Source organism: Monodon monoceros, unplaced genomic scaffold, assembly GCF_005190385.1.
Source record: "Monodon monoceros isolate NGI ecotype Baffin Bay Population unplaced genomic scaffold, NGI_Narwhal_1 Super_Scaffold_12, whole genome shotgun sequence".
Lineage (NCBI taxonomy): Eukaryota > Metazoa > Chordata > Mammalia > Artiodactyla > Monodontidae > Monodon > Monodon monoceros.
This window is the reverse complement of record NW_021703768.1, coordinates 44,351,526-44,363,184: the sequence shown is the minus strand read 5'-3', so window position 1 is coordinate 44,363,184 and position 11,659 is coordinate 44,351,526. Positions and strand designations below refer to the sequence as shown.

At 44.1% G+C, this 11,659-nt stretch overlaps 1 protein-coding gene across 4 annotated transcripts in view; it reads right to left on the bottom strand.

Annotated features, from left to right (window-relative positions):
- The window catches only part of MAP3K1 (mitogen-activated protein kinase kinase kinase 1), an 81,956-nt gene extending 71,315 nt beyond the window's left edge, over nucleotides 1-10,641 (bottom strand). Inside the window, exon 1 of one of the 4 annotated variants that reach the window (XM_029216212.1) lies at nucleotides 10,127-10,641. In XM_029216212.1, the coding sequence (XP_029072045.1) occupies nucleotides 10,127-10,608 (482 nt within the window). In that variant the 5' untranslated portion in view covers nucleotides 10,609-10,641. Of the gene's footprint in view, nucleotides 1-9,046; nucleotides 9,476-9,828; nucleotides 9,977-10,126 lie in introns of those variants that run through there. The other 3 variants (XM_029216213.1, XM_029216214.1, XM_029216219.1) reach the window with 3 other exon arrangements.
- Between the last annotated feature and the right edge of the window lie 1,018 nt (nucleotides 10,642-11,659).

Genomic DNA, 11,659 nt, shown 5'->3' with positions numbered 1-11,659 from the left:
GGGGGGAGGGAGGAAGGAAGGAAGGGATTGAAATTTGAAGGAATATTTAAAGCTTATTTATAGAAAAATACTATAATTGAAATTCATAACACAAAAGTAGAAGAAAACAATTCCAATAAATGTCAGAGCTAATATTCTAATATACAAAGGATGCTTAAAAATCAATAAGAGAAAACAAACAATTCTCTCCCATGTGTGAAAGGAAATACACAGAAGAAGTAGGAAATTGTTAATAAACACAAGTTGTACTATGATGCTAAAAAGCTAAGAAATGCAAATTAAAATAAGAAAACATCTTTCATCCACCACATTGGCAAAAACGAAAGATTGATAATATCCAACGCTGGCAAGAATGTGGGGCAATGCGCACTCTCACCATGAGAAAAATGTAAACTGGCAGTGTTTTACAGGGCAATTTTTCTATATGATAAAATTTTTAAATATACATGTCCTTTGACTCAGCAATTTCACTTCTGAATATTTATTTTACAAAATCAAATGCACAAACATATGAAAATGTAGGTACAATGGTAGTCACTACAGCTCGATATAACAACAAAACAATATAAATGTCTAAAAATAGGAAACTGGTTAATGAGACAGGCAAATGATAGAATGCTATGCAGTCATGGAAAATGACAGCTCTATGTTCATCATTAAGATAACGAACAAAATACTATTAAGAAAAAAGCAAACTATATAGCAGTCTACATAATACTGTTCTTTTGTTAAAAGATAAATAAATTAAAAAAATAAATTTTTCTGTTGCTTTCAAAAGGACTGTCTAGTCATTTTATTAATGAAGTTTAATTCTATAAATTCTGAATCCCAGAGAAATAAATCATAAGGACCTTGTATAACAGTGTGGAGGTGCCAGTGTACCAGAATAATTGAAATATATTTTCAAAATTCAAAATAAATTTATATTAAGACACTAAACCTTCTCCAGAAATATTAACATCTACATTAATATGTCACATCTTTTTTAAAATCTAAGGTTCAGTGAAAATAATTTGATTTATTACCCAAGAAGAATTTAAGAATACCAATAAAATCCAGACCATAAATAACAGGTAGAGCCAATTAATTATTTTGAAAGAGAAAAAAGGAATTGTGAAATGTCTTTTTCAAAACACTAAGCATCTTAAGAGCATGTGAACATCAAGAATCCTTTCACAAGTAGCCATCTTATTAAACCAAAGTCCTTGCAGTAATTAAATAACTTGGTCAACATTGCAAAGCTGGCGCTTACAGCCTGACTTCTCAAAGTCTAGCTAGGAGAAAGGGCAGTACATACTGGTGGTGGTGATTAACTATCAAGCATTTTTTAAAAATTGCAGGATATAAAATGACTCAGGCCAACAAATAAAGCAAAACGATTTTCCCACAAAGCCAATCCACAAGACATTTGTAATGAGCAGCATCCAATTTCATGTAATTCCAAACAGCACTGTTATTTGTTCAGCATCATCAATGCTACAGGACGACCCCTTCCAGATAATTTAGATGTTTACCACTCAGGATCAAAATACTTTCTAAAACTATAAACACAACAACCTTGCAATAATGAGCCACAGTAATCAGCATTACAAAAAACAAAGCCAATCATATAACCCTGATCACTCTCATTTTACAAATAAGGAAGCTGATGCCCAAAAAGTAATGTTGGAAAGTGCTCTGATTTAATAAATTTATAATCTTAGAGGCAATCCAGGTATGTGGAACCTAACGTTCAAACACCAGGTGGCCCCAACTGCAATGTTTTAATGTCCTCTTATCTCTCCCTTCCTCCTCCCTTCTCTCTCCTCACCTGTCAGGTCTTTGCTTATATGCTGCCTTCAGGGAACCTGTCTCTTGCTCACACTACTCGCCTTCTAATTGGCTGCTTTTAATTGCTGCATGTTAGGGACACCAAATGGACAAGACTGCAAGAATAATAACTTAAATAAATGTCAGTGAATTCTGAGTGAATGCCCTTGGAACTCTTCTAAGTGTAAAATCAAAGAACTTCAAAGTGCAGATTTTGTTACAGGCCCTTTGGCAGCTCAGAGCCTTTTTTACTTACTTCTTAGTGCTAAACCATGTTCTAGATAAGGGAGGCTGCCAGGCTTAGTTACCACCGGTAAATCGTTTTCTGTTACGTGGGTTCTTGGCTCCTGAAATCTCATATAGTACTTGTCTAGCAAACCTCTTCTTTAATGCAAATGTGAACTATTTATCCCAAGTTGAATTATTATCAATAACAAATTAAATTTTGGATGAAGCAGGGTTATTGGCACAAAAATCCTAAAAGTGGTACCCTAAGTTTAGATAACACTGAGAACTCAGAAGAAGGAATCATTATATTAATGCATAACACCTTCAGGTGTATATTTATTCATATATATGCACACACACATGAGCCCACACATATACTCTCTCTCTCAACTCCCTGGTAAGAGCAGGAGAACTAAACACACATAGCAAACACTTCTTCCTACAGCATATAATCATGCAATATAGCTATTTCCTCTGTACCACATTAAGCTGTCCTACTTCACCCGAGGCACTTGGTGTGTTTAATAGTCCAAATACGGCCTAATGAATCTATCACAAACCGACAAGGCTTTTTCCATTTAACCCCGTCTTAGCTAGGTCCCAGACTACATCTGACAAAGGGGAAGAACAGATAATCCATAGACTAGGTTGAACTTGCCATGTCATTATTACCCTCATCCATTTAGTCAACAAATATTTATCGAGGGTCTACTCTGTGCCAGGCATTTTGCTAGGTGCTGGGTTGCTACCAGCCAAAGGCTCTGCCCACTCAGATTTTACAGTCTTCCAGGGAAGGCAGCCATTCACCAAATGACATAACAAATATAAAATCACAACACTGACAGTAGGCACACTGAGCTACAAAGCCAGTCTGGGAGATCAGGGAAGGAAGGCTTCCCTGAGGAAGCATCAGTGAGCTAAGACCTGAACACTGAGGAGCTGGCTTGGGACTAGGCAAAGTGCTCCTGGCAGGGGGCGCATGCGGTGCGTGCAAAGGCCCTATGGCAGGAGGTGGTGTGCTGAGTCTGAGGAAGTTACGGCAATCCTGCAGAGAACAAGGGCGAGCAGGATCAGAGATGGGCCTGGAGAGGCAGGCACGGGCTAAACCAGGCAGGGACTCTGTGGGGCATAAAGACCAAGGATTCTGTGGTCTTTATCCAAATGGAAAGCATTTGAAAGTTTTAAAATTCAATTTAATTTACTTTTCTAGAGGAAAATTGTTATAATAAGATTTACATTGTAAAATGATCACTCTGGCCACGTAATATGGAGAACCAACTGGAAGAGAGAAAGTAGGGGAGAGTGAGCAAGTTAGAAGGCTACTTACTATTACATTAGTCCAAATGAGAGATCACGGAAGGTGGACTAGGGATGTGATAATAGATGAAATCACCTGAAGACCAGAAGTTGTCAAGGACAACCCTAGGTTCTGGTTCTGCCATTTCATGAGCAGGGAATGTATTAGTAGGGCAAGGTACAGGGAAAATCCTAAATTTGGTTTTAGATATCTGAGTATGGATGTGTCATGTAGACAGGTGTGGCATTTAGGAGAGATCATGGCTAGGAAAATAAACTCTGCAATCATTCATGAATGGCCAAAAATTGATCTAAATGCATTAATGAGCCTGGGGTGGGGGTGGAAGACAGGGAATGACAGAAGGCCTGGGCCTGAGTATGTTCTAATATTAATGTTCAAGAAGATGAGGAGAAGCCATTCAGGAAGGGTTGCCACAGAGTTAAGAAGAAAATCAGCAGGGCTTACCTATCAGCCCAAATAACTAGACACTCAAATACCAGAAACTCAATTTTCTCAATATCTGACAGTTTATACATGGCTCCAATTATTTTGTAACTACACTTAGTTATTGAACTAATTACTGTTTGGTTTACAGTATATAAAATTGGTCATTATTATTAACTACTGCTTGCTAAATACCAACTACTACTACAAAATACCAAGCAATGCACAAAAACTCATAAGAAATAGTTCCTGCCTTCAAAACCTGCCTCAAGCTAGATTATGATTAAAATCACATCACATCACAGTAAGTCATGAGTTAGTGTATCTTCTTATACACTTATGTAAAAATAACCACTTTGGGAAAACGAATTCATCCTAACACTCATGTGCATCCACTATTCATGGGTGCTAGACATTAGCCTAGGTGCTGAGCAATGACAAAGAATAAGACAGAGCTCCTTGTCTGTCAGCAGTTGACATTTAGTATTCAGAATGCTGTAAGACCAGTCTGAAGATTTTTTGATGCTATATCAGTCAAACGGCTATTCAGCAATAAAGAAAGGTAATAATCACATCTTATCTGTCAAGAGTACCACCTCCGCCCACCGCCCAGTATCTACCCTCTCCTTGCTCCGCATATACTCGTCATCATCACGCTTACATGTGATAAACTTAGTAAACACACTAACTACAGCGCTGTGTGAGCTCCAGGCACTTCCTCCAGTCTTCAAGAAGTCTGACTGTCTCATTAATAATTCCCAGGTGACAGACTGTACTTACAGAAACACACGCTTGGTGGGTCTTAAGAACTTGAAGAGTTCTTGGCAGTCTACAACATCTCAATCTATTAAACCAAAACTAACCAGACTAGTATTTCAAAGGACTCGATCACTAACAGTACAGAGCTCCTCTCCATACCAAACATACCTAAACCAACCATGATATGTCATAGAGTAAATGAAGACAAGGATATCTTCTTGATTATCTTACATCCTAGAGCATATTTTACATTTCCCAATGTTGTTTTCTTAACTAGCAGAGTTGCTGTTACTAATAATAAAGTCTGAATTGTAAAGCCAGCATTGGTAGATACTCGGTTTCTTGCTCCTATACCCCCATTTTAATTTTCTCTTTCAAGAAAGAAAAAAATCATGTCTGAACTTGCAGTTCCATACATATACCTCCTAAGAGTAGGCAGAAATAGTTTGAAACTAATCTGTATCTGAATTCCTGTTGCCATTGCTGTGGAAATGGAAAAGCTACAGCATATATCTGTCCTAAGAAAAGGTAAAGAGACCAAAGGGAAAGAGCAAAAACGAGCAGACCAAATGTACAAGCAGAAAGCAGAACAAAGCTACCACCCTTAACTACAAACCTAGAAGGTCAATTAATTCCTCAGAAAGTTAGTGAGGTACTACTGTATTCACTGAAGGAATACAGTGTGGAATGTCATGGGTGAGATTCATAGCACTACTCTTTAATCTGGATGCCCCTCTCTATTCCTCTCTCTCTTACAATGCTTAACATGGTAGTGTGAAACATGTTCATGCTACAATCTGCCAACAGAAACAGAGGCTGTGCGTTGATGATATTTTTCTCTACCACCCAGAACATCACCGTGCAGAGGTTCATAAATGTTGGATGCATGAAATCTAAAACAAGTACAAAGGGATAGGGTCTGGCTATACTGCAACAGCTTGTCTCCATGTGTGATGATTAAAAATAAATGTGATATTATTTCAGCTTCTTTATTTCCTTCCACTTACGATGTAAACAGCACAAATCAAGGAACCTAAAAAACACTCAACACTAATCAATTATTCTCCCTGCCTAACATGATAAGGTGATCTAAGCACAGCTTACTTGTATTACATGGATGAGGCCAGGTTACAGAAAGCTATGCATTACATACACATCAGGAGACAAATGTATTAGCAACGGCACTGGGTAGAAACCTATCAATTGCTTATTGACTCTTGAAGAACAGCTTTCTCCTTCAAAATCATTAGTTAATCTGATTATTAACTTGAAAAAGAAAATGGAGACGTTAGAGAGTGGTGAAAAGAAATGGACTGTGGAGTGGGACTAACTTGGGTTTGAATCCTAGCCTGTCTTCTAGTTGTGTGATAATGGGGCTTTAGCATTGCACATGAGTTTCCACCTCTTGAAAACAGAAACTACAATGCACTGGAAGGCTGCAGCGATGATGAAATGAGATAATATATATAACTTGCCTGACACACAGAAGGCAAAAAAAGTGACTATATAAAAGGTATCTAAATACATCTCTATGCTCAATGAACATGTTTAGCCACAGCAAAAAACCTCTTATATTCTTGCAATAAGAACACCCAACTCATCTCACTGCTTTGCAATGAGCATTTGTAAATGAACATTTAATTCTGTTCCTGATTATTTCCTTCGTGTTTAAAAATGTTCTTAAATTATTTCTTAAAAACAACTTGGGTTGATTCCTAATACTGCACATTTCCTCACATTAATCTTTTACCCGTTTACATTCTAAAGTAGCTCTAATTTTTGACTCAGGACATAAAAGGAGGCCAAGACTGAAGAAAACAACCAAGTCTAAGGAACATACTTGGTATATCTGATATAGCAAGGCATTTCAAGGTTAGAAGTGCAATATGCTGCAGCTCTTAAGTAGCCTCTGGAGACTATTACTTTTCCATGCCACGTTCTCCTATTGCCTTCTTCATAAAGAAATAACTCTCAACCCAAGAAAATTGGGTACAAAATGCAAAAGTTGTGCCTTCTAACTCAGAGCACTTCTGAATGCCCTACATTTTTCCTCAGGGAAATCCACTCCCCATTAACTGCCTTGTCACCCCATCATTTCTTCTTCTGGAATGCTCACAGCAACTGTCAAGGGCTGATCAGCAGACAGCCTAGGCAAGCTGTAGCTGGTTCTTCTGTTCTTGTTGAAAGCAAAGAACACTCCTTTCATTCCATATTTTGGAATCTTTATGTCAATAAGTCCGCGACCATTTCTAAAACATGCAACATATGCTTGAGGTGCTACAGGAGATGTGAAAGAATATAAATGAACAGAGCTACTTCCTGTTTTTTGTATCTAACAAAATGGAGTTATTATAGTGTATTGGGGATAATATATTAAGGAATGTTGGTTAACCAGTCACCCTGGCCAAAATCAGATATGAAAAGACAACAAAAGTTGGCAACAATTCTAGTTCTGATATTTCTTTTTCAGAATTATATTTAATAAGGTTAGTCTTTGAAGAATGCATTAATTTCCTTACCTAATTTAAAACAGAACTTGGAGACAATTCATAATTACAAAACTTACAAATTCATGTAAGACTAACTTATGTAACTACCTCTATTGTTTTATAAAATCACCAACTTAACTTTTTTAAAAACTTATTTTTAGGTAATAATGTTCCTATACCTCCTCTAGTAAAAATTCACTAAGTTATATTTATAGTCTAGCAGCTTCTAAAAGGAAGTGAAAGCTGAGGGCTCTATGAGGATATAAAAGCAGCCTATGAAATAGCTTTAGTTTTACACAAAAACTAACATTAACAAGTACAGCATATCTTGTTCTTTCATGGGGCCAGCAAATTGATAGTTGTTTTTTTTTTAAGTTACAAAAATAGAATGGAGTAATTATATCTACCAACTCACAATAGCCTGTTCAATGGAGAGTAACACTGTAATTTCTCTTCAAAGACCGTAAATAGGAAGAAAATGCCCCTAATTCTGTAATATAAGGAAAAATCCCAAACCCTTGGGCGCCACTTACAGGCAAAAAACTTCCACTGATTTCAGTTACTAACTTGTAAAAGAGGGATGTACTTAAAATCTTCTGTTTTAATATGAGTATTCTTTATATAACTTATACTACAAAAATGTATTTTCTACAATTTAAATTTCTACATCCGAAGATCAAAAACTGGAGGAAATTACGAAATTAAAAATCTCACAGAATTCTCTTTAAAAGAATACAATAAGTCTTTAAACAGAAGGGGTCTCCAGACCTATAGTACCACTGAAACAAAAATATTTCAAAATCTCAATGTTAGATTTTCCTCCTGAAAGTATGAATGCAACTACTGTCAAAAAACTAAAGTTCAACTGAGATTTTACTAACTGCTTACAATCAAAGTGTTTATACTAATAGAATCAAATGAATTTCAACCCCATTAACAAGGAAATTGTAAAAAAAAAAAATCACTATTTCAAGAGGAGAGGGAATCAACATTTTACTATAAATGAAATGTTTAGGTATAAGATTTGGGATGAACAAACAGCATTCTGGCTAGTGACATTCATCTTAAAAAATGATTATGCTGATTAGCCCATAATTTCATATACTGTGCAATTATTATCCACCCCTTAAACAAAGAGGGGGGAAAAAACCTAGGTTACAAAATGCAAAAATTAAGCATGGATTACTCAGTACCTGAATTCTACCTGCTTACACCTTCATCCTCTTATTTTGTGTGGAGACAACACTAAACAACATCTATATGTTGATTTTACAGTAGTTCCTCTTCTACTGTATTCAATAGCTCATTAAGATGACTAGAATGCTGACACTTGCTAAACTACTGTATCCAAAAATTCGGTCTCATGAGAACAGACAAAATTAATCTCTCAAATTTTGGGTTTAATATTCTTATCTGGAGCTCACTTGTAGTAACAATTGCCTACAACGAATTATCCTAGTCAAGTTTTAATCCAATCTTCCCAGGAGCAGTAGTGTAGAGGAATAACCCTGTAAGACTAAGTTACATGGACAAGAACACACAGAAAACTACCACAGTCACAAATCTTTCCTATCAATACTGCCATGGCACAGTGCTGACCATATTTTTAGTTGGTTTTTTTTTTGTGGGGGGGGGTTTGAGGCGGGGAGAGGGAAACGGGCAACTTCCAAGGAATCAACGAACTGTGGTTTTAAACAATCAAGTTCCCCCCAAAATCACTTTAGATAATTAACCAAAGCCAATGAGTCCTACTGTCAAATTCGTTTCACAAGGGAAACAAACCTAAGGCAGTCTTTAAAATACTCAGAATAAAGGTCAGGAAACCCTATAGGGAAACGGGTGACAATCACAAAAACATTTCCAGCAACTCAAAATACCTCTCAAACTTGTGCTTTGCATACACTAGTCAGATTCTTTTAAAAACAAGGATGATGGCTGACACAGTCAAAAGAACTTCCTTAAACATAAAAATTTCCAGTTGCCAAAAAGGGTCAGGCCAAGAACGGCTGGTCTGAGTTACCTTACAAACACCGTAGCGCACAGGCAGTACGGCTCTTACGGAGCCGGAGCCACAGCACTGTGTCCCCTGGAAGCCGGCAGTCGGCGGCGGCCCGCGCAGCTGCACGGAGCAGGAAGTACCGCACCCGCGCCGCGGTCCCCAACCACGCCGGAGAGGCTGCGGGGAGCAGTCACCACCGCTTTGAAACTGAATGGCTGACACATCCGGTCCTGGCTCTTACACCACTCCGCCAAATGCAAACCTCAAAGGCCAAATTCAAACTCCAAACAGAAGTCACTCAAGTCTTAGTGGTGCAGTCTTCATTCTCAAGGACATTGGGGGACGCAATCAGAAAACCCCACGTCCTAAAAGACCGCAAGCCCCCGAGCATTTGCAGCCGGTCAGCCCACACCGCTTTGACAGACGTTACGGAGCCGTCCACCCGGAGTCCCCTGCGGCCGCGCTCCGGGCGCGCAGCCTTCGTCCCAGCCCGGCCCCCGGTACCTGCCGAGAGACTCTGCCTGTCACAGCCGCGGGGACCCCACTGCTTTCTCCGCCGCGCTCCGGCCCCCCCACCCCCGGCCTCGGGCAGGGCTCCCCACCTACCCCGCCCACCTACACCGCCCGCCCGCAGGGTCGGGCCTCACCCCGGCGCCCCCGAGAACTCTCGTCCGGGGTCGCCGCCGCTGCACGGCTGCCCGCCTCCCAACCCGACCCGGAGGGCAACGCCAGGGTGCCGCTCCGGGGCTCCTCGGAGAGCTCCGATTCCGGGAGCCCCCAAAAGCCAGCCCGGGCCCCCACACCTTATCTCAACTGGTACCCGCAGCGCGGCTCGCACGCCTGTCACATGTCTGCAAACAATAACAAACTCTCCCGCATGTCCCCGCCCCGGGCCCCCGTCCCGTCCCGTACCCCAGGCCAGGTCCGGGGCGCCGCCCGACGCCGGAAGGGTCAAAGGGGGTGCCCGAGGGCTCCCGGCGAGCGGCGTGCAGCCTCGCTGCGCGGAGCCCCGGGACGCCCTGCGCAGTGCCCGGGGTTCATTCATTGCCCTCGCCCGCCCGCCCCCGAAGTCCCCATCGCGCCCCCGGCCGCGCTGCTCACCCGGCTGGGGCCGCCGCAAGAGGCGGCTCGGCGGCGGGCGTCCGCTTCTCCCCGGGCTCGGCCCCCGCGGGGCTCGGGGCGCCGCTGTCCGGTGCGGCCGCTGGTTCTGTAGGGTGGGCGCCGCTGCGGCTCGCGGCTCCGTGGGGCGGCGGCACCACCACAGGCTGGAAACCGCTCCCGCCAGCGGCCGCGTCCGCGGGCTCCGGCGACGGGGAAGTGGAGGAGGACGGCGGCGAGGCGGTGAGGAAAAGCGGAGGCTCGGGCAGCTGGTCCAGCTCCACACTCCGCACTTTGCGCAGCTGCCGCCGCCGCCAGTCCGCCCGTTCGCGGCCCCCACTGCCCGCCTCCCGCAGCAGCCCCGCGGCTGCCGTGGGCGTGCTGCTCGCCTTGAGGGCCCCTCCGCCACCGCCCGCTTCGGGGCTCGCCGCCCCGGCGCCCGGGAATCCCGAGGACGAGGCGCGATTCCCCGTCGCCGCCGCCATTTTCTCTCGCGGGCTACATTCGCTCGGCCCCTGCGAGGGAGGGAGGGGGCGGGGAGAGTGCAGGGGGCGGGCGGACGGGCGGGCTCTGCGCCTCTAGCGTAAGGCCGCCTGCGCCAACTGCGTGAGCGCGGCCCTCTGGGCGCCCGGCAGGGACTGACGCGCGGGCGCGCGGGGTTCGGTGGAGGGAGGACAGCCGGCCGCAGGTTGGTGGGGGGCCGGCTGTGCGCTCCGTCCTGCGCGCCGGCCAGCAAGGTGGGCTCCGAGGTGGCCGCCGTGGGGGCGCGCTGCGGTTTGCGCGCCGCACCCGCCGCGCCGCCAGGTAGTCCCGGGCTGCACCGGCGAGAGGAGGAGCTTCGGTGGAGGAGCGCCGCTTCCTCTCCGCCGCAATCTCGGCCCGGCTGGGCCGGGGCTCGCCTCACGGGAGCCGCAGTTCGAACTTCGATGTATGGGGCGTTGAAGGGGACGCAGGCGAGAGGGTCTGCAGTCTGTCATTCGCATTGCCCGTTGCAGTGGGCGTCGGGGAACCCGGGCGCGGACCAACCCACCCCCGACCCCGCCTCCATTCCGTACGGGGCGCGCAGGTGGCGCCCAGGGCTGTCGCCTGATGCAAAGCGAAAGAAACCCAACGTTCAGCGGCCCTGGTGCCGTGCACCAAAAAAAACAAGTTTTATAAAAGCTTTCCTCATCTTTTGCCCACCCCCCCACCCCCCAAATCATGCTACAAATAAAAGTTTCCTGGAATATCTTGTTCAAAACCTGAAGTCACCGATTGGGACATTCTTCTCACCCTCTATCCCGCCCCCGGCTAGATGGAGACAGGAGCGGGCGGCGGGGGTCCGGGGGATCTCTATAGATTTCTATTTTTTCCTCCGGTGTCTTTGGGGAAGGCAGCGATATACAGGACCACAGAGAGCACGTTTGGGGAAGGAACCAGGAAGTGTGTGATATTGTCATCCTCGGACAGGTTCTGGCCCTCCCCGAATCCTATGCCTTTAGCTGCACGTCCCTCTTCCCAGCAGGGTCGGGCCGCCGTCCGGGTTCTCTCCGCCCC